Source organism: Barbus barbus (genome assembly GCF_936440315.1).
Source record: "Barbus barbus genome assembly, chromosome: 4".
NCBI lineage: Eukaryota > Metazoa > Chordata > Actinopteri > Cypriniformes > Cyprinidae > Barbus > Barbus barbus.
Genome location: NC_136732.1, coordinates 35,916,031 through 35,935,396, shown reverse-complemented (window position 1 = coordinate 35,935,396; position 19,366 = coordinate 35,916,031). Strand labels below are relative to the sequence as shown.

Sequence of the window (19,366 nt, the reverse complement as noted above, 5' to 3'; positions counted from 1 at the left end):
TTTATACTGAACAAACTGTGTGTGCTATTGCCCTACACCAACCCTACACCTAAACTTAGCCCTCACAGGAGACTTTTTGCATTTTTAGAATTTCAAAAAACTCCATTCTGTGTGATTTATAAGCTTGTTTACCCGTGGTCCCCACCGTGACACAAGTCCCCATGAGTCTGTGTGTATTCAGGTTTAAGTCCCCACCGGAATACAAACACACACACACACACACACACACACACACACACACACACACACACACACACACGGAGCAGTTCCTTCAAAGAAGAGCTACATTTCTTCACGGATTTGCTATATCACAAAGCTCCTCCTGTGTGCACTTTCAAGATTCATGTTTGAAATCAATTTGCTTCACATACAACTATTAGTTTCACACCAGAACACGTTTGACCCTGGAGGGCACAGAAAAAAAGAAGTAAAGTTAAAGGTGTAATCTCTGTGACATAAATTTCATACCTTTTTTTCTTTTATGCTTATCAATGTGTTTGTTAGTAATTTTGTGGTCACTTTTATTTTTAAGAGTTTCTCTCTCTCTCAAAAAAAAAAAAAATACAAAGCTGTGACTGTACAAAAGCTAAAAAAGTACATATTTGTACATTATTTACCCCTAAAGATACATATTAAAACTTTAAAAGTACATATTAGTACCTAAAGTGTACATATAAGTAGTTTTGAAAGGGTACCACCCCAGTGTCAATTTTGTAGTTAATTTTTTTTAATGGTAGGCTATGTTATTTACATAACTATTCTATACGGTTTACACACAGAAACTGCCTCATTAAGCACATCTAGCAATTTAAAAATCATCAACAGTTCAGAACTTTGGTAATTCCAGTCTTTCACGCTGATTAACAGTTTTATTTTCATTATGATACAGTTGGCTCAAGGTCTGTGGTGACAAAAGCTACACACTACCGCCCTCTAATGACAGCTCCACAATGTTTTAGCAGTGTTCCTACCGCAAGCGTTATACACACACAGGGTTGGATTCCATTATTAATTCCACCATTTCAGATGTTTGATTGTGTCAGATTAATGAGAGTTTAAAATAACACAAGGAACATTTTTTGTACCCAAAATGTGTTTAAAAAAAAATATATAAATTGATCTAATTTGCACAAAACAGTGGCACTCAAGATATTTAAATTAAATTCCAAAGTGTCCAAATCAGTCACAAAATGTTTTAGAAATATATGAACTCTATTATAAAAAACATTTTTAGTAATTTATTGGTTTTGACAAACCCTGTATAAAACTCTATAGAAGTGAGCAACTTATAATTTATTTATACAAATACATTTGTAGATTAAGATGATCCCACATAGAGCCAAATCTGTTCGACAACAGAATGCATATACTTTCTAAATGTAATCATTAACATCGAATCAAAAAAGTCTGGAAATAATATACACATGCAAAAATAGCTATTTTGATTGTTATCTGATACCACCCAACCCCCTCCCAAAAAATAAAAATCTTACACACTTACATATATATATATATATACACACACACACACACACGTCTATATAAACTAGGGCTTATAGAAATTCATAAAATTAACATGTGAACTTCAAAAATACACTCCCACTGCAATTTTGAATGATTAAAATAGTAAATTGAGGAAAGAAATGAAATCAAAGAGAGGCACATGTAATCAGAATCAGATTTATATATATTTTCTCATTACAGTTGCAACTGATCGATACATTAATTATTTACATAATTCATTCTCATTTTGCTAACCAGGGAAAAGCATTAGTACATCACAAACTCATAGTCAGGGAGCCGTTTCCTGTTGCAGGGCGCTCTAGAAGAGAAACAGACTCAAGAGTCAAATTTTTCATTCAAAACAAACAATCAAGCAACCAAACAGTGTTGTCTTATCAAAATATGATGTTCTAGACCAGAATACATTCTCTTGCACTTGAGAGAAATCAACTGCTTCAAAATGCTAGCACATGCAAAACCTCACGACTGTGCTAGGGCCCATCGGAGAATGCAAAACTTTGTTAAAAGAGTTGTTTTGTGGTTCACTTAATATAAGACTATATGTAATCTGCTTGGTCATGAATAAAATGCATTAGAATTATACATGTATACAAAATACTAAAGGCTGTCAGTTTGTGTTTAGCATGCTGTGGAAAACTATATGCCTGCTATTTAAAGGGATGGATTGCAATAGATTTTTGTAAAATATTTAGGAGCATAGATAGTCATGAACCACGGTGTCAGGTAACGGTTGAGTATTATCCCATTCCTCTTCCCCCAATCTGTACTAGGCAGCTTCATCCTGTTGCATATGAGGACACCAGTGGCCACAGTATCCCCGGTAAACAGAAGGACATTTGTAGCAGTATCGAGGGACACTTTAAAAGCGGAGGCTGGAGTGGAATTGCTGTCTAAGCATTACGAGTAAAATAACCATGAAAAGTGAGCAAAAGTAAGTTTCGAGCTTGTTGAAAATTCGAGGTTATTCCCAGAACAATAACAGAACAGATGTCTCATTTGACACTCGACACCTTCACGATTAGAGACACCAAACGAAACTGTATTTCCAACAAGTCGACGACACTCAAAAGGCAACCGTTCCCATAAGCGCTCGACAGTTCAATAGCATTTTAAGAACATTAAAATAAAACTTCTCTATGAACAATTATATATACATTTTTTTTAAGTTGCAAAGTGTGGTACTCGATTCATTATGAATTTGTATCTCAATTTATGATTTCGTGAGTGAAATAAAATGTTTTAGAAAGAGGAACAAAAACTAAGTGCGAAATGTGTGGACTTGCAAGTAAACCGGTTTGTTTTAAGAGTCGTTTTATTATCATCATTAATTATTTGATTTAGTACGATGACTTGGTTTCTGTTAGCTTTACACTGGATGCAGGAAGGGACAGAGAAACTTGGGACTCAAAAAGCTGAGGCTGTGATGAACTGCTGAGAAGCCGGCGTATACATCTTTGTCACTTACAAATGTACACACGCACACATACATCTATACACCTCATTCCCCCTCCAGACTGAACCTCTTCTCCATTAGGGGGAAGAAAACAAAACAGAAAAACAAGAGGCAGCCACTGGCCAGCACACAAGTAGCAAGAGGAAAAATATTAACTAATCGGATGAGACTGAAACTCTGTCCTCGGTCAGTAGAATCGCCTGGATTTTCAGCACTCCTTACATCTGTGCTCGCTTGAGAGGAGTCCGGCGCTGCAGGTAAAGGGGAACGGTCTAACCTTGCTTGCTTTGCACCCCTATAGAGGGCACTCTAAGGCTGTGAGCTGCCCTGACTGTCCGGATCGGTGCCGGATGAGCTGGTGTCTGAGTCAGAGTCACCATCGTTGTCCTCTGGCGGGCACTTTTCCCGCAATCGCCTCTGGATGGCTCTGAGACGGGTCAACAGACCCTGGTAGTCAAAACGACCTCTCTTCTCCCCAAAAGGATCCTGCAAGAAATAGAACAAAATATATACATTCGACGGAGAACAAAAAGGGAGGAACAGGGCATTTAGGATATTTAACCAAACTAAGATGCCAAGTACCAAAACAGATAAAACAAAAAAATTAACAGAAAACTAACATAGAAAAAGAAAACTAAAATCACTAATTTGTTAATTATATATACACCCCCATTTAAAGATTGGGGTCCTTGGAAAGTAACAAATACTTTAATTCAGCAAGAATGCTGGAAATAAACGGATCAAAAGTGACAGTAAGGACATTTACAATGTTATGATAGATTTCTAGTTCCTTTTGAACTTTTTTATTCAAAGAATCCTGAAAAAAAGAATCTGTTTTCACAAAAATCAAGAGCACAACTGTTTTCGACATTAATAAAAAGAAATGCTTTTTGAGCAGCAAATCGTCATATTAGAATGATTTCCGAAGAATCATGTGACACTGAAGACTGGAGTAATGATGTGACCCTGGATCACAATTTCGAAATTGAGATTAACAAACTGAAAGCTGAATAATTAAGCTTTCCATTGGTGTATGGTTTGTTATGATCGGACAATATTTGGCCGAGATACAACTATTTGAAAACCTGGAATCTGAGGGTGCAGAAAAAATTTATTAAATATTGAGAAAATCACCTTTAAAGCTGTCCAAATGAAGTTCTTAGCAATGCATATTACTGTGATTTTTGGCATAAAAGAAAAATCAATAATTTTGACCCATACAATGTATTTTTGGCTATTGCTACAAATATACCCCAGCGACTTAAGACTGGTTTTGTGCTCCAGGGTCACATATACACACACACACACACACACACATATATATATATATATATATATATATATATATATATATATTTAATAGAAAACAGTTTAATTTGTAATAATAATAATATTACTGTATTTTTGTGCAGTCAGGATGAGCATAAGAAACTTCTTTTAGTTTCTTATGCTCATTTTAGCATAGGAGAATTCGTTAAACCCTTTCAGTAAAATGTAAACATGTTACAATCACTGATCAATGATAGATCATTTATACAGATCAGTGGTTACTAATAATAATCTCATAACACTATAGAAAAGTTAAGAACAAATCACACAAAGACAAGAAAATTCAATCACTATCTGAGCTCCACTTAACTATGTGCGACACGACTACAAAATGCCTGAAAAGTGATTTATAGCGTGACTTGAAGACAATAAGAACTCTGGAAATCCCACAGAAATGGCTGCTGGTGAATAGAAGCTGTGCGGAGTGATTCAGCCCAGCTCTTCACTCAGAGGTGCGGTTCTTTGTCCCCGCTGGTCTTCTGTAAATGCTGACGTGAATGACTCACCGCAGCGAACAGGAATGTTTGTCATGTCACAATGCTCGACGTTTGCATAAGGTTATACTTCTAATGTTATGACGACAACCAAAATGACAAATAATAATGCGCAATGTGAAATGTAGCAAAGAACATTTGCAAACACACCTGCATGTTCTGTCCTTGGAGATGCAGACGTTCTTTGCAGACCCCCTCATAGAAATCATAGTACTCCAGGAAGGATTTCTCCATCACGCTACTAGTATAGAAAAACAATGCTCTTATAAGGGTGTTCAATAAAGAAGAATAAGCAATTAACTTTTTTACAGAAACACTGACACCCAAAATTGAAGTTTTCATTCAGCCGAAAAACAAAATAGAAAATAAACGTCATTTAAAAAAAATCAAACTGATCAAATTAGTTTAATGATAAACACTCAAACTTGTTTTCATGACAGATTTATTCAAACATACATGAAGGTTAAATAAAACTCTAGTCAGTTTGGACATTGAATGTCTTTCTTGAGCTAAATGTAACATTGTAAGCAGTTTTACTGACACATTATTTGCCGTTGAAACACTCATCGAATGATTACTTGAGACAATTTACATTTCAGTTTCCTTCAACATATCATCTAATGTTCATTAAAGTTTATTTCGTGCTAGTGAAGCAGAAGAGAGGATCCGTTCATGTGCCGCTTAAACGGAGGTGTCTATACAGAGATCGGTTACATTACATTAAAAAGCGGCAAAATCAGTTCTCTTTTTGCATTTCATGATAACATTAAAAGCTATTAATTCAAAATGAGAAATCAATATTCTTAATCCAGCACCAGAATCCACACATTTGTGAGCACACTGACACCGTCAAAAGAGTGAAAACAATGATTGGTTGCTAAATTTGTGCACCACTAATAGTAATACTTAGAGAGGTTTGGTATGGACTACAAGCGCTTTAAAAATAACCCTGATTATGCAAAATTTTCGAGGGATAATCACTCACCACAAGGCATCGGGACACGGCACTTTGCCCTCTAGCATATCACACACTGCAACTCGCATGGTCTCATGGCGGATACACTCGTTATAGTTTTTGCTGTCACCTGGATGTCTTTCCTAGCAAACAGACGACAGTGCAAAATAAACGACAGCAAATCACAGATTACAGGAGGACCACATCAAGGCTTTAGAGACTAAGAATGCATTGTGGGAGCTGGAGTACCTGCTCAAAGCCTGGCTCATTGTGGTAAGGGTTCTCTGTCATTAGGGACTGTATGGAAATGAGAACAGAGGAGATGCTCTGGGCGGGACTCCACGCTGGACCAGTCCAAGTGCTGTGGAAAGAAACAGCGATCAAAATCAGGATCACAACAAGGATGATAAAGCTAGCTACAACTGTGTTAACTATATTATTATCATTCATTAACAGAAAACAAAAAAAAACTACATTATTGATCATGTCTCGTTATCATTATGGATGTGGTGCAGACTTACCTATTCTCAATTAGACTTAATATTAAAATATATTGTCCTTGGTATAAACAAGCCTCAATTTTGGAACTAAACGTGGCCAAGTAAAATATATGTGGGAATCCAATCACAAAAAGAAATCATTCTTACCCAAGGATGCTGAGGCAAACTTTGCCGTTGCGGTAGAAGTTGGGGTTGAAACGAACAGTGTTGTGTCCGGTGGTGATTAGTTTAACACGTGGAGGGTGGATGGGGTAGTCAGGAGGACAGCGGAACAGGAAGAGGAAGAAGCCACCTTCATATGGTGTGTCGAAGGGGCCAGTGATGAGGGCGTGAATCTGTGGAGACACGAGAAGGGAGACGGTTTATTCCAAACCACTACAGGGAGAATAACCAGAGACATACAGGTGCTGGTCATAAAATTAGAATATCATGAAAAAGTTGATTTCAGTAATACCATTCAAAAAGTGAAACTTGTATATTAGATTCATTCATTACACACAGACTGATATATTTCAAAATGTTTATTTCCTTTAATTTTGATGATTATAACTGACAACAAATGAAAGTCCCAAATTCAGTATCTCAGAAAATTAGAATATCAATTAAGACCAATGCAAAAAAAAAAAAAAAAGATTTTTAGAAATGTTGGCCAACTGAAAAGTATGAACATGAAAAGTATGAGCATGTACAGCACTCAATATTTAGTTGGGGCTCCTTTGGCCTGGATTACTGCAGCAATGCGGCGTGGCATGGAGTCGATCAGTCTGTGGCACTGCTCAGGTGTTATGAGAGCCCATGTTGCTCTGATAGTGGCCTTCAGCTCTTCTGAATTGTTGGGTCTGGCATATTGCATCTTCCTCTTCACAATACCCCATAGGTTTTCTATGGGGTTAAGGTCAGGCGAGTTTGCTGGCCAATCAAGAACAGGGATACCATGGTCCTTAAACCAGGTACTGGTAGCTTTGGCAGTGTGTGCAGGTGCCAAGTCCTGTTGGAAAATGAAATCTGCGTCTCCATAAAGTTGGTCAGCAGCAGGAAGCATGAAGTGCTCTAAAAGTTCCTGGTTGACCTTGGACCTCAGAAAACACAATGGACCAACACCAGCAGATGACATGGCACCCCAAACCATCAATGACTGTGGAAACTTTACACTGGACCTCAAGCAACGTGGATTACGTGCCTCTCCTCTCTTCCTCCAGACTCTGGGACCTTGATTTCCAAAGGAAATGCAAAATTTACTTTCATCAGAGAACATAACTTTGGACCACTCAGCAGCAGTCCAGTCAAGACGCTTCTGACGCTGTCTCTTGTTCAAGAGTGGCTTGACACAAGGAATGCGACAGCTGAAACCCATGTCTTGCATACGTCTGTGCGTGGTGTTTCTTGAAGCACTGACTCCAGCTGCAGTCCACTCTTTGTGAATCTCCCCCACATTTTTGAATGGGTTTTGTTTCATAATCCTCTCCAGGGTGCGGTTATCCCTATTGCTTGTACACTTTTTTTCCACCACATCTTGTCCTTCCCTTCGCCTCTCTATTAATGTGCTTGGACACAGAGCTCTGTGAACAGCCAGCCTCTTTAGCAATGACCTTTTGTGTCTTGCCCTCCTTGTGCAAGGTGTCAATGGTCGTCTTTTGGACAACTGTCAAGTCAGCAGTCTTCCCCATGATTGTGTAGCCTACAGAACTAGACTGAGAGACCATTTAAAGGCTTTTGCAGGTGTTTTGAGTTAATTAGCTGATTAGAGTGTGTCACCAGGTGTCTTCAATATTGAACATTTTCACAATATTCTAATTTTCTGAGATACTGATATTGCTTCTCAATATTATTAACTCATTGTTATCTTTAGGTCACGTCCCAAAACCATTCAAGCTGGCGGTTATTAAGCCTCTTATTAAGAAACCACAACTAGATTCTAATGACCTGGCAAATTACAGACCCATTTCAAATCTTCCGTTTATGTCTAAAATTTTAGAAAAAGTTGTGTCTGCTCAATTGTGCTCCTTCTTGCAAAAAAATGATCTCTATGAAGAATTTCAGTCAGGTTTCAGGCCTCACCATAGTACAGAAACTGCACTTGTTAAAATTACAAATGACTGACTTCTTGCTTCAGACCAAGGCTGCATCTCATTGCTATTATTACTTGATCTTAGTGCTGCGTTCGACACTATAGACCATGATATACTCATAGATCGATTACAAAACTATACTGGTATTCAAGGGCAGGCTTTAAGATGGTTTAGATCCTACCTGTCCGATCGCTACCACTTTGTTCATTTAAAAGGAGAGTCATCACAATTATCACCAGTAAAGTATGGAGTACCACAAGGATCTGTCCTAGGTCCTCTGCTATTTTCAATATACATGTTGCCTCTTGGTACTATTATTAGAAAATACGGGATTAGTTTTCATTGTTATGCTGATGATACTCAACTATATATCTCAACAAGACCAGATGAAACTTCTAAACTAAGCTAATAGATTGTGTAAAAAATTTAAAAGATTGGATGACCAATAATTTCCTCCTATTAAATTCAGATAAGACAGAGATATTACTTATTGGACCAAAAAACAGTACACAGAATCTCTTGGATTACAATTTGCAACTAGATGGATGCACTGTCACATCCTCTAAAGTCAAAAATCTGAGTGTTATATTAGACAGCACCTTGTCCTTTGAAAATCATATTTCCCATGTTACAAAAACAGCATTCTTCCATCTTAGAAACATTGCCAAGCTTCGAAACATGCTACCTGTTTCTGATGCAGAAAAGCTAGTTCATGCATTCATGACCTCTAGACTGGACTATTGTAATGCACTGCTAGGTGGTTGTCCTGCATCTTCAATAAACAAGCTACAGATAGTCCAAAATGCAGCGGCTAGAGTTCTTACCAGGTCAAGAAAATATTCAAATTCAAATTTTATTTGTCACATACATATACATACGTAGTACGACATGTAGTGAAATGTATTGTACGACTGTCCAACAAATTGTCCAACAAAATTAAGAAAAACCAAGTTTACAAAAATACAAATAGAAAAAGTACAGTAAACATATATACAGAAATAAACTAGCAATAAAATAAAATAACAAATAGATATGAGAATAAAAATAGATATGAGGAATAAAAATAGAATATGATTCTATAAAAAGTAAAGTGTATGTCAGTGATAAAGTGTCCGTGTGCTGTGCAGTGCAGTAAAGTGTATAAGTGAGTAAAAGGAATACTAAAGACAAAGACAAATGGTATGTAAGTCCCATTCATTTATAAGTCCCACTCATTAATATAATATGATCATATTACCCCAATTTTACAGTCTCTGCACTGGCTACCCATTCAGTTCCGTATCATTTACAAAGTATTATTACTTGCCTATAAGGCCCTAAATGGTTTAGCTCCCGCGTACCTAACTTGTCTTCTACCACGCTATAATCCAACCCGCTCCCTAAGGTTGCAAAACTCTGGACTTTTGGTAGTACCTAGGATAGCAAAGTCCACTAAAGGAGGTAGAGATTTTTCACATTTGGCTCCCAAACTCTGGAATAGCCTTCCTGATAACGTTCGGGGTTCAGACACACTCTATTTAAATCTAGATTAAAGACACATCTCTGTAGCCAAGCATTCACATAATGCATCTTATAATCTTGTACTGCAGTTATATCTGATCAAATGTACGTTTATTATTATTCTTTAGCTTGGGTTGAACAAATCATTTTTGCTTAGATGGAACAGCAGCTACGCTAATTATGTCTCTATTTGTTTCTCTGTTTCTGATTAACATCCCGTGGTAACTAGGAATTACAGAAGCTTCAGTCTGGATCCAACCCTTAAATGATCTGAGATGGCCGAACACCTGAGAAAGGACTTCGGAGGATGCCAATGCTCAGACAACATACAGAATTACCAAATTTTGCCATAAGTCAAATATATTAAGGTTCTGCAATATATAAATATATTGTGGAAACTTAAATTCCTGTAGAGCTGCTTTGCAACGATTTGTATCGTAAAAAGCGCTATACAAATAAACTTGAATTGAATTGAAAAGTTGGGACTTTCATTAGTTGTCAGTTATAATCATCAAAATTAAAGGAAATAAACATTTGAAATATATCAGTCTGTGTGTAATGAATGAATCTAATATACAAGTTTCACTTTTTGAATGGTATTACTGAAATATATTCATGATATTCTAATTTTATGACCAGCACCTGTACATTCACTACAGCAATTTCCACGACATTTTCCCAATACTTTCAGCATTTGTTCATTTAGGTTAAAGTGCCCCTATTATGGGTAATGAAAGGTTCATATTTTGGTTTTGGGAGTCCCCAGCAACAGGTTGACATGCATGCAAGGTCAAAAAACACTTTCATTTTCTTATAATATGCATTTATTTTTACCTTATTTGCTCAACGACTCCCAAACGATTCATTTTTCCAAACCTCTCCTTTGCGTGACGCTAATCTGCGGTGATTGGTCGATTTCATTTAAAGCAGTGTTTGTGAGCTTCTAACGCTCCAAATGAGGCATCAAGTGGCAAAGAGTGAATTTGCATTTTCATTCAGACCAACGCAAAAATCACGTTTTCCCAGGCCTGCGCGTGCAACAAGTGGGTGGGCAGTATGCTAATGTTTCATGTTGACGTTGACATGAAACGGCTTGGGATTAGTTTTAAAAACAACTCGTTTCAATGATTCAGACTCAACTCTTTCTTTTGAGAGACAATAACTTTGTACACGGTGCACTTTCAGATTTAAAACTTTGCAGGATGTTTTCATTCACTTAGAGCTGTGTTACACACTGCATGAAAGGTACTTTTCAAAAATCCATAATAGGGGCTCTTTAATGCAAATTTTTATACCATTATTTACCATAGTTCATTGTTAATTTATGCTTGTACATAAATTGTTAAAACATTTAAAAAACAAAAAAAACATTACACTGCAGTGGTTCCCAAACCTGTCCTGGAGGACCCACTGCCCTGCACATTTTGTATGTCTCCCTAATCAGACACACCCAATTTAGATCTTGCAGTCTCTACTAACGAGCTGATGAGTGGAATCAGGTGTGTTAGATAAGGGTGCAGGACAGGGGGGCCTCCGGGACAGGTCTGCAGAGTTTAGCTCCAACCCTAAGTAAACCCAGCTGACATTAGCTAATCATGCCCTTTAGGCTTATTTGAAAATTACAGGTACATCTCAAAAAATTTGAATATCGTGAAAAAGGTCAATATTTTTTGTCACTCATTTCAGAAAGTGAAACCCATATATTATATAGATTCATTACACAGAGTGAAATATTTCAAGCATTTATTTCTTGAAATTTTGATGATTATGGGTTACAGGTAATGAAAACCCAAAATTCAGTGTCTCAGAAAAATTTAACATTACATAAGATCAATAAAAAAAAGGATATTTTAAACCGAAATGTCAGGCTTCTGAAAAGTATGTTCATTTCCATACACTCAATACTTGGTTGGGGCTCCTTTTGCATGAATTACTGCATCAATGCGGCGTGGCATGGAGACAATCAGCCTGTGGCACTGCTCAGGTATAATGGAAGCTCAGGTTGCTTTGATAGCGGTCTTCAGGTCATCTGCATTGTTGGGTCTGGTGTCTCTCATCTTCCTCTTGACAATACCCCTATGGGGTTCAGGTCAGGTGAGTTTGCTGGCCAATCAAGCACAGTAACACCATGGTCATTGAACCAGCTTTTGGTACCTTTGGCAGTGTGGGCAGCTGCCAAGTCCTGCTGGAAAATGAAATCAGCATCTCCATAAAGCTTGTCAGCAGAAGGAAGCACGAAGTGCTCTAAATTTCCTGATAGATGGCTGCGTTGACTGTGGACTTCAGAAAACACAGTGGACCAACACCAGCAGATGACATGGCAGCCCAAATCATCTCTGACTGTGGAAACTTCTCACTGGACTTCAAGCAACATGGATTCTGTGCCTCTCCACTCTTCCTCCAGACTCTGGGACCTTGATTTCCAAATGAAACGCAACATTTACTTTCATCTGAAAAGAGGACTTTGGACCACTGAACAACAGTCCAGTTCTTTTTCTCCACAACCCAGGTAAGACACTTCTGACGTTGTTTCTGTTTCAGAAGTGGCTTGGTAGCCCTTTTCCTGAAGACGTCTGAGCGTGGTGACTCTTGATGCACTGACTCCAGCTTCAGTCCACTCCTTGTGAAGCTCTCCCAAGTGTATTCTCAAGCTTGCGGTCATCCCTGTTGCTTGTGCACCTTTTCCAACCCAAATTCTTCCTTCCAGTCAATTTTGCATTTAATATGCTTTGATACAGCACTCTGTGAACAGCCACACCTTTCAGTAATGACCCTCTGTGACTTACCCTCTTTGTGGAGGGCGTCAATGTTCGTCTTCTGGACCATTGCCAAGTCAGCAGTCTTCCCCATTATTGTGGTTTCAAAGAACGAGAGATATAATTTATACTGTAGGGATGGTCATTAATTGAAACTCAAATGTAAATATTCTAATATTTTGAGATACTGGATTTTTTACTTTCATGAACTGTAAGCTCTAATCATCAAAATAAAAAAATTTAAAAAACTTGAAATGTTTTACTTTACATGCAATGAATCTAAAATATATGAAAGTTTCACTTTTTGAAATAAGTTACATGGAAAAAAAAAAAAGAACTTTTTCACGATATTCAAATTTTTTTAGATGCACCTGTACCAGGGCTGGGCGATATGGCAAAAATGTAATCTCGATAATTTATTTCCATATTGAACGATAACGATATATATTTCGATATAAGTTGTTAATGCTCCCAGCTTTAAAAGAGTATCCCAGCAATGACTAAAGCCACAAAAATTTGAGGATTCATTACATTACATTTTAAAGTATAGTTTATTAACAAAAACAGATTACACATTTGGCCTTAAAAATTAAAACAATTTACTAAAATAAATTAAAAATAAAAGTTGTCACAAAAGATGGTAAATGAGAGTAAATGTCCAAAATGTAAACATAAAACTATTGTAAACATCATTTGAAACACAATTACAGTTTGTTTGTTGTTCCCAGAAAGATTAATCTGTCCACAGTGCAGCTTTAAGAGGTAGATTAAATGTGCAAAACGTAAAATAAAAATATTCAACTTCTAGCAAGTACACACAATTTGTAAAACTTTTACAGGTTTTTTGCCAAAAAGACTAGTCTGTCCACTGTGTCTGGCTTTAAAGCTGCCCTGTTGCAGGACACAATATTACCACCTGTGCTAAAAGCACGCTCTGAGGGTGAGCTAGTGGCAGGAATACACGGGTAACGTTTTGCCAGGATGCTCACTCTGGGGTATGTTGCTGAATTGATCTTCCACCATGCCAGGGGGTTGGTCTCGCTGTCTGCATCAGGAGCTTGCAGGTAGCCGTTTAGTTCAGCTTCAATAGCCTGCTGTTCTGTGAGATCAGACGTTGCAGCAGACTTAGTGTAGGACTTCTTGAAAAAGCTGCCCAATGTCGTCTTCTGCAATTTGGCTGGTGTAGCATCAGCACCATCACCTTTGCCTCCTCCCAGTGCAGTGGATGGGAATGCAGGAGTAGCTTGCGATGTGCTCTGACATTCATCCAGCATCTGAGCCACGGCTCTGGATTTTACAGCCTCAGCCTTGTCATCTTTGATGTATTGTGTCTTAAAACGAGGATCAACAAGGCATGCTATGCTCAGAAGGTCATCAGTGGCAGCATTGTCATATTTCTCATTCAGATAGCTGATGACAGAAGCCTTGATAGTCTTGGTGAGCTCTGAGTCATCAGCTACAGGTTTCAAGAGCTCCTCACTGAAAAGATGCAGTACAGGTTTCAGGTACGACACACTCACATATTCTTCACCAGAAAGGGCATCAGTGAAATCAGCAAGTGGGTTTAGAGCCTTGCAAACAGACTCCAGAACGTCAATGTCCTGCCATAAAGGAGCCAAGTGCCTTGTTTTTTTTTTATCAGCTGATAAAACTTTTGCAATGGCCTTCTCCTGCTCTAGCACTCGTGCTATCATTGCATGGCGTGACCCCCACCTAGTGGGTGATTCCGTGATCAATTTGTGCTTTGGCAGCTTGAGCTCCTCTTGAGTGGCCGCTAGTTCTCGTTTCTTTTTCCATGAGAAAGAAAAAGCACTGACCACTTTTTTGCACACACCCATGGCTCTCTGGATTCTCTGATCTCTCATACTCCCCTCTGATGATGAAGAAAACAGTGTAGGCATATGTTTAGAATCTTTACAAGGCAAAGATGATTATAAAAATTACTTGTTTGTGATGATAAAAAGTATTTTGTGATGATAAATTACAATGTTATCAATAATGAGAAACTACATTTAGACTACTTACACTAGGGCTGTCTTTTTATCCCACGATTCTGAGTTAAAGGCTAGTTCACACTGTCCCAATAAACTGACATAATGGCTTAAGCATGTCATCACAACTTCAATGCCGACAGAAACGTATCTGAATCAAAATTGAATGAATTATGAGAAATTATCACGTTATTATTGTGGAATAGATGCATTACTCACATTTTAAAACATTAATGACATTTAACATGCTTAATATGCATTTTTATCAAATAGGGCTAGACGATCATTTATTTATCCCTGCCTATACAGCGCACAACCACACGCGAGTTGGTGTTTGTTAGGGCAGTGTGAATACGACAGCATTTTCTAAATTATGCAGTCAAACGTGATAGCCTTAAATGCTGTGAAATCTATTAGGATGTGTTATAAATCCTCATATGCTGTTTTTAGCACTGAAAACTTGACCTTTTCTTAGATGCTTAACTTACCAATGGATGCAGCCGGTGACCAAAACACTGTAGGCGAGTCCAGTTTTTAAGTGAGACAGCCTTGACAATGTTTGCGCCGTTGTGATGCACACATGACGATCCTCGCTAAGGCCCCAAGATGCGAGTGCATCCTCCAGACCCGCAGAAAGTATTTCCGCAGTATGGTCGTCCGGAAAATATGCAGTCTGCAAGTATCTTGATTGCAGACCCCACTCCTTGTCGATGTAATGAATGGTGAGGCTCATATATGGCTCGGATGTGCGGCTGGACCATAGGTCGGTGGTAGTGGCAAAGTATTTTCCAGCTTTCCGCGGCACTCTTCATATAGCTGAGGCAGTGCAGTTTTGGAAAAGTATTTTCTGCCAGGGAGTTCGTACCTGGAGTCAAGCACTTTAACTAATTTCCTAAACCCGTCTCTTTCCACTGTGCTTAGGGGCATCATATCTTTCGCTATAAAGTAAGAAACAGCCCTGGTTATATCCTTGCTCCTAATGGCCACGAAGGACGACATGATCGATTTCTGCTTTGGTACAGCCCCGATGCTAGCCCTGCTTGTTGACGGAGTAGCATCAGCCCGCATTCTCATGCTTTCAGTGTGATCGTTTGGGTGATACTTTTTTAGGTGATGGAATAGGTTGGTTGTGTTGCCAGTCTTGGTTTTCACAAACCAACGACATATTTTACAGATCGTTTTAGTCTGCTCCTCGTCACTTTTCAGATAGCCAAACCACTTCCAAATGACGGAATTCGTGCTACCTTTTTTGTCAACAATTTCATCATCTTTGGATAATAACTCGAGGTTAGTTTCACTTTCGTCGCTGGTTCCACTAATTTTTAAATGTCCAGACCTCATCATCGTTATCGACATAAATTTTATCGCGATTCGATATGATATCGTTTATCGGCCCAGCCCTAACCTGTACAGGGTTTGTGTTGGAGCTAAAATCTGCAGGGCTGTGGCCCTCCAGGAACTGAGTTTGACACCCCTGGTTTATAAGTTTGGGGTCAGTTCAATATTTGAATGTTTTTAAAAGAAGTCTCTTATGCTTACTAAGGTTGCATTTATTTGATCAAACATTCAGTAAAAACAGTAATATTATACGATTTTACAGTGCAAAAATAACTTTTCTAATTAAAAATACTGTGAAATTATTCATGTGATGGCAAAACTGAATTTTCATCAGCCATTACCCCAGTTTTCAGTGTCACATGATCCTTCAGAAATCATTGTAAATGCCAACTTAGTGTTCAAGAACTGCAGCTTTTTTCAGAATCTCTTTGATGAACTGAAAATTCAAAAGAACCGCATGCAAATTTTTTTTTTGTAACAATTGAAGTCTTCACTGTCACTTTTGGTCAATTTAACGCATCCAAGCTGAATAAAAGTATTAATTTCTTTCAAAAAATAAAAATCATACTGACCCTGAACTTAAGTAGTGCATATATTGTAATTAACATTAATCAAGAATGATACTGTAAAAGTATTGTCCATGAAACCTAATAATTCATCTGTGCACATGCAATTAATGCCTTCATTGTTTAGTAAGAATATAACAATAGAAGGAAGGATCGAAGGAACAGAGAACAGAAATATCACCATAATTGTGAGGGAGAAGTATGCTGATGCTTACCTTGGTCATGTCATGAGGATCAGGAACCACAAACATACCTGGAGGAGGTTCTTTATAAATGGACATAATGTCTCTAAATGAAGAGAAGAAGAGAAGAGAATGATTACAAACACAGAGACTTCACTAATATGAAGAAACATTGGTCGGATAATGCACCATTTTTGTCAAAACACAAGGAGGAAGCAGAAGTCACAAAAATTCCCAACCAGATCATTGAATGCCTGGATTAAGAGAGAAAATACACAAACATAACTGACTCATTGTCACCGAGTGCTTTCGTCTTGTGTCCACATCTCCATTATTAGTCCTCCAGGGACATCTCTCTCTTTATGCCCAGGCCAAAGTCACTGCCAAGTGATAATTCCCCAGAGTGGCAACATTGTGTCTTGTAAATACAGTCGCCTATGATAGATTAATCTGCTTGCAACATTTGGCTGGAAAATGTTTCGGCATGCCAGGATAGTAGCGAATGACTGTTTGTTGGTTTGAGCAATATTTTACAGATATTCAATAATCTTTTTTTTTTCTACTTAAAAAGTTCCCTGTTCTACTGATAAATGCCATTATTTGGTGGTTTTCTAAAGAAAGGTACCAACCAAACTACAAAATTACATTATAAAAAAATAATATATAAATATTCATTAGATTTACATTACGTTTAGTTATTTAGCAGACACTTTTATCCAAAGGGACTTACAGTCGCTGGGATATATTTGTAGCAATAGCCAAAAATACTTTGTATGGTTCAAAATTATCTATTTGTTTTTATGCCAAAAATCATTAGGATATTAAGTAAAGATCATGTTCCATTGAGATATTTTGTAAATGTCCTACCGTAAATATATCAAAACTTATTTTTTGATAAGTAATATGCATTGATAAGAACTGGACAACTTTAAAGGCGATTTTTTTTTGCACCTCACCTCATTCCAGACTTTCAAATAGCTGCAGCCAAATATCAAATATACACATCGTTGTTTTTTTTATTAATGTTTTATGTAAATGGTGAATTATTTATTCAGCTTTCAGATGATGTATAAATCTCAATTACAAAAAAAGACCCTTATAACTGGTTTTGTGGTCCAGTGTCACATATATAATGTGCCGAGAATCAAAATCGAGCAGTTTGAGCAGTGAAATATTAAATCGGATAGTTTGTGTTTACTCAGCTTTCTGACACACACGCCTTACGTTTGGACCGGAAAGTAAACAAACAATGCAAATATTATCATTAACGTTACCCAAAACAAACACAGCGCTATATGTGAGCCCGACATTAACCTTTTTATCCGGAGAATGCACTGCTGAGACGCCTTCTCGTTGTCCCAGTCGGTGCTCAGAGTGGGATCCCAGGAGGTGGCGTGAATTTGGGACAGGAGGCCCGCTCCGGCCTGGACCCCTGACACGATACCGGTCGGCAGGGACGGAGGAACGGCCACCACGGGGACCGAGGGCTCGACCAGGCCGGTGTCTGCGGGAGACGGCGAGGCTGATGAGTGGCCCGGTACCGAATTACCCAAACTCGCGGACAGCTGCGCCGTCCCCACAGAGCCGTTGGCCTCCTCCCCAACGCTATCCGCCATCGTCGAGGAACTGACCGAGGGAGCCGCTGTCAGATCAATCCGTTTCCAATGCAGTTTCTGTTTCTCCTCGCTCGGAGGTAAGTGGAGGAGGGCAGGAAGAGAGAAATGACTCCTACATATTCTCCTCTTTCCCCGCTTGCGACCTCAACTATAACAACCTAACGGCGAAAACAGCGCTGATTTTAACCTAGTATCCGAAGCTGAGCTCGGAGACGCGTTTATAAGTTAATTTCTCCTCGTGTGGCCTGGCCTGTTTATCAGCGTTGTTTCGTTTCTCCTCACTTCCTCCTCGTTTAGAAGGAAACAGTGCCATCTAGCGGTGCACTCCTGGAGGAGATTCAAACGATTCTTTCGGCATTTATCTGCTTAACAAACCTCTAAATAATGTGTTTTTAAACTACACGTCAAATTGCCACATGAAAACATTCAAGTACAGTAACCATTATTGGTTTATTTGGAGTCAAACGGTAAAGTGAGGTTCAGTGGGGCGTATTAATTCGTGTTTTGATTCATTAAAAGGAATCGGATCATATTGGTCGCTGTATTTACTCACCAAAATGAATCGGTTCATAAGAGTCATTTGTTAGAGAATCGGACTACATTAGTCGCGCTCGATTTGATTTGTTTAGCCATTTAGCAGACGCTTTTATGCATATAAGGGCAACAAAAGCAATCAAAACCAACAGAAGAGCAATAAAATGCAAGTCTCGGTTACGCAGCAAGGTTTATTTATATATACGTATGATTGACTAAAATGAATCAGTTCATAAGAGTCATTACATTTGGGATGCTTTTTTGGTTTTACTTAAGAGGACCGGTGTCGGACTACACTGGTCGCTGATGCACATTTAAGAACCGTCAATGCAAATGAATCTTTAAGCCTGGGTATTTTTAATCAAGTCCGTCCTAACACGAACAAAAGAGAGTTTGCCCATGATAGTTTGGAAAGCTCCTCTTATGACAGACAGGATAACCTCAATACTGAGTGCCCACAAAATATTTAACAGGTAACCATGGCTTCCGGCCACATTTCTACATTTGCTCCTCTAGAAACAAAATATGGGATTTCCTAACAAAGAAGCTTTGACAATGA

The 19,366-nt window shown here is 38.3% G+C and overlaps 1 protein-coding gene across 4 annotated transcripts; it reads right to left on the bottom strand.

Annotated features, from left to right (window-relative positions):
• Positions 1 to 1,223: 1,223 nt before the first annotated feature.
• On the bottom strand, positions 1,224 to 18,568 carry LOC306868904 (ubiquitin-conjugating enzyme E2 Z). Of its 4 annotated transcripts, none has more exons than XM_079415366.1 (7): positions 17,972 to 18,568; positions 16,691 to 16,763; positions 6,403 to 6,590; positions 6,005 to 6,116; positions 5,786 to 5,898; positions 4,951 to 5,041; positions 1,224 to 3,463 (listed from the first exon to the last, which is right to left on the bottom strand). In XM_079415366.1, the coding sequence occupies exons 1-7, from the start codon at positions 18,271 to 18,273 to the stop codon at positions 3,287 to 3,289; spliced, it is 1,056 nt and encodes a 351-aa protein (XP_079271492.1). In that variant the 5' UTR covers positions 18,274 to 18,568; the 3' UTR covers positions 1,224 to 3,286. The 4 variants fall into 4 exon arrangements, with proteins under 4 accessions (XP_079271492.1, XP_079271493.1, XP_079271494.1 ...); XM_079415367.1 differs by having other exon boundaries at positions 1,230 to 3,463; positions 4,951 to 5,038; positions 17,972 to 18,564; XM_079415368.1 differs by lacking the exons at positions 1,224 to 3,463; positions 4,951 to 5,041; positions 5,786 to 5,898; positions 6,005 to 6,116; positions 6,403 to 6,590 and adding an exon at positions 13,115 to 14,453 and having other exon boundaries at positions 14,606 to 16,763; positions 17,972 to 18,515.
• Between the last annotated feature and the right edge of the window lie 798 nt (positions 18,569 to 19,366).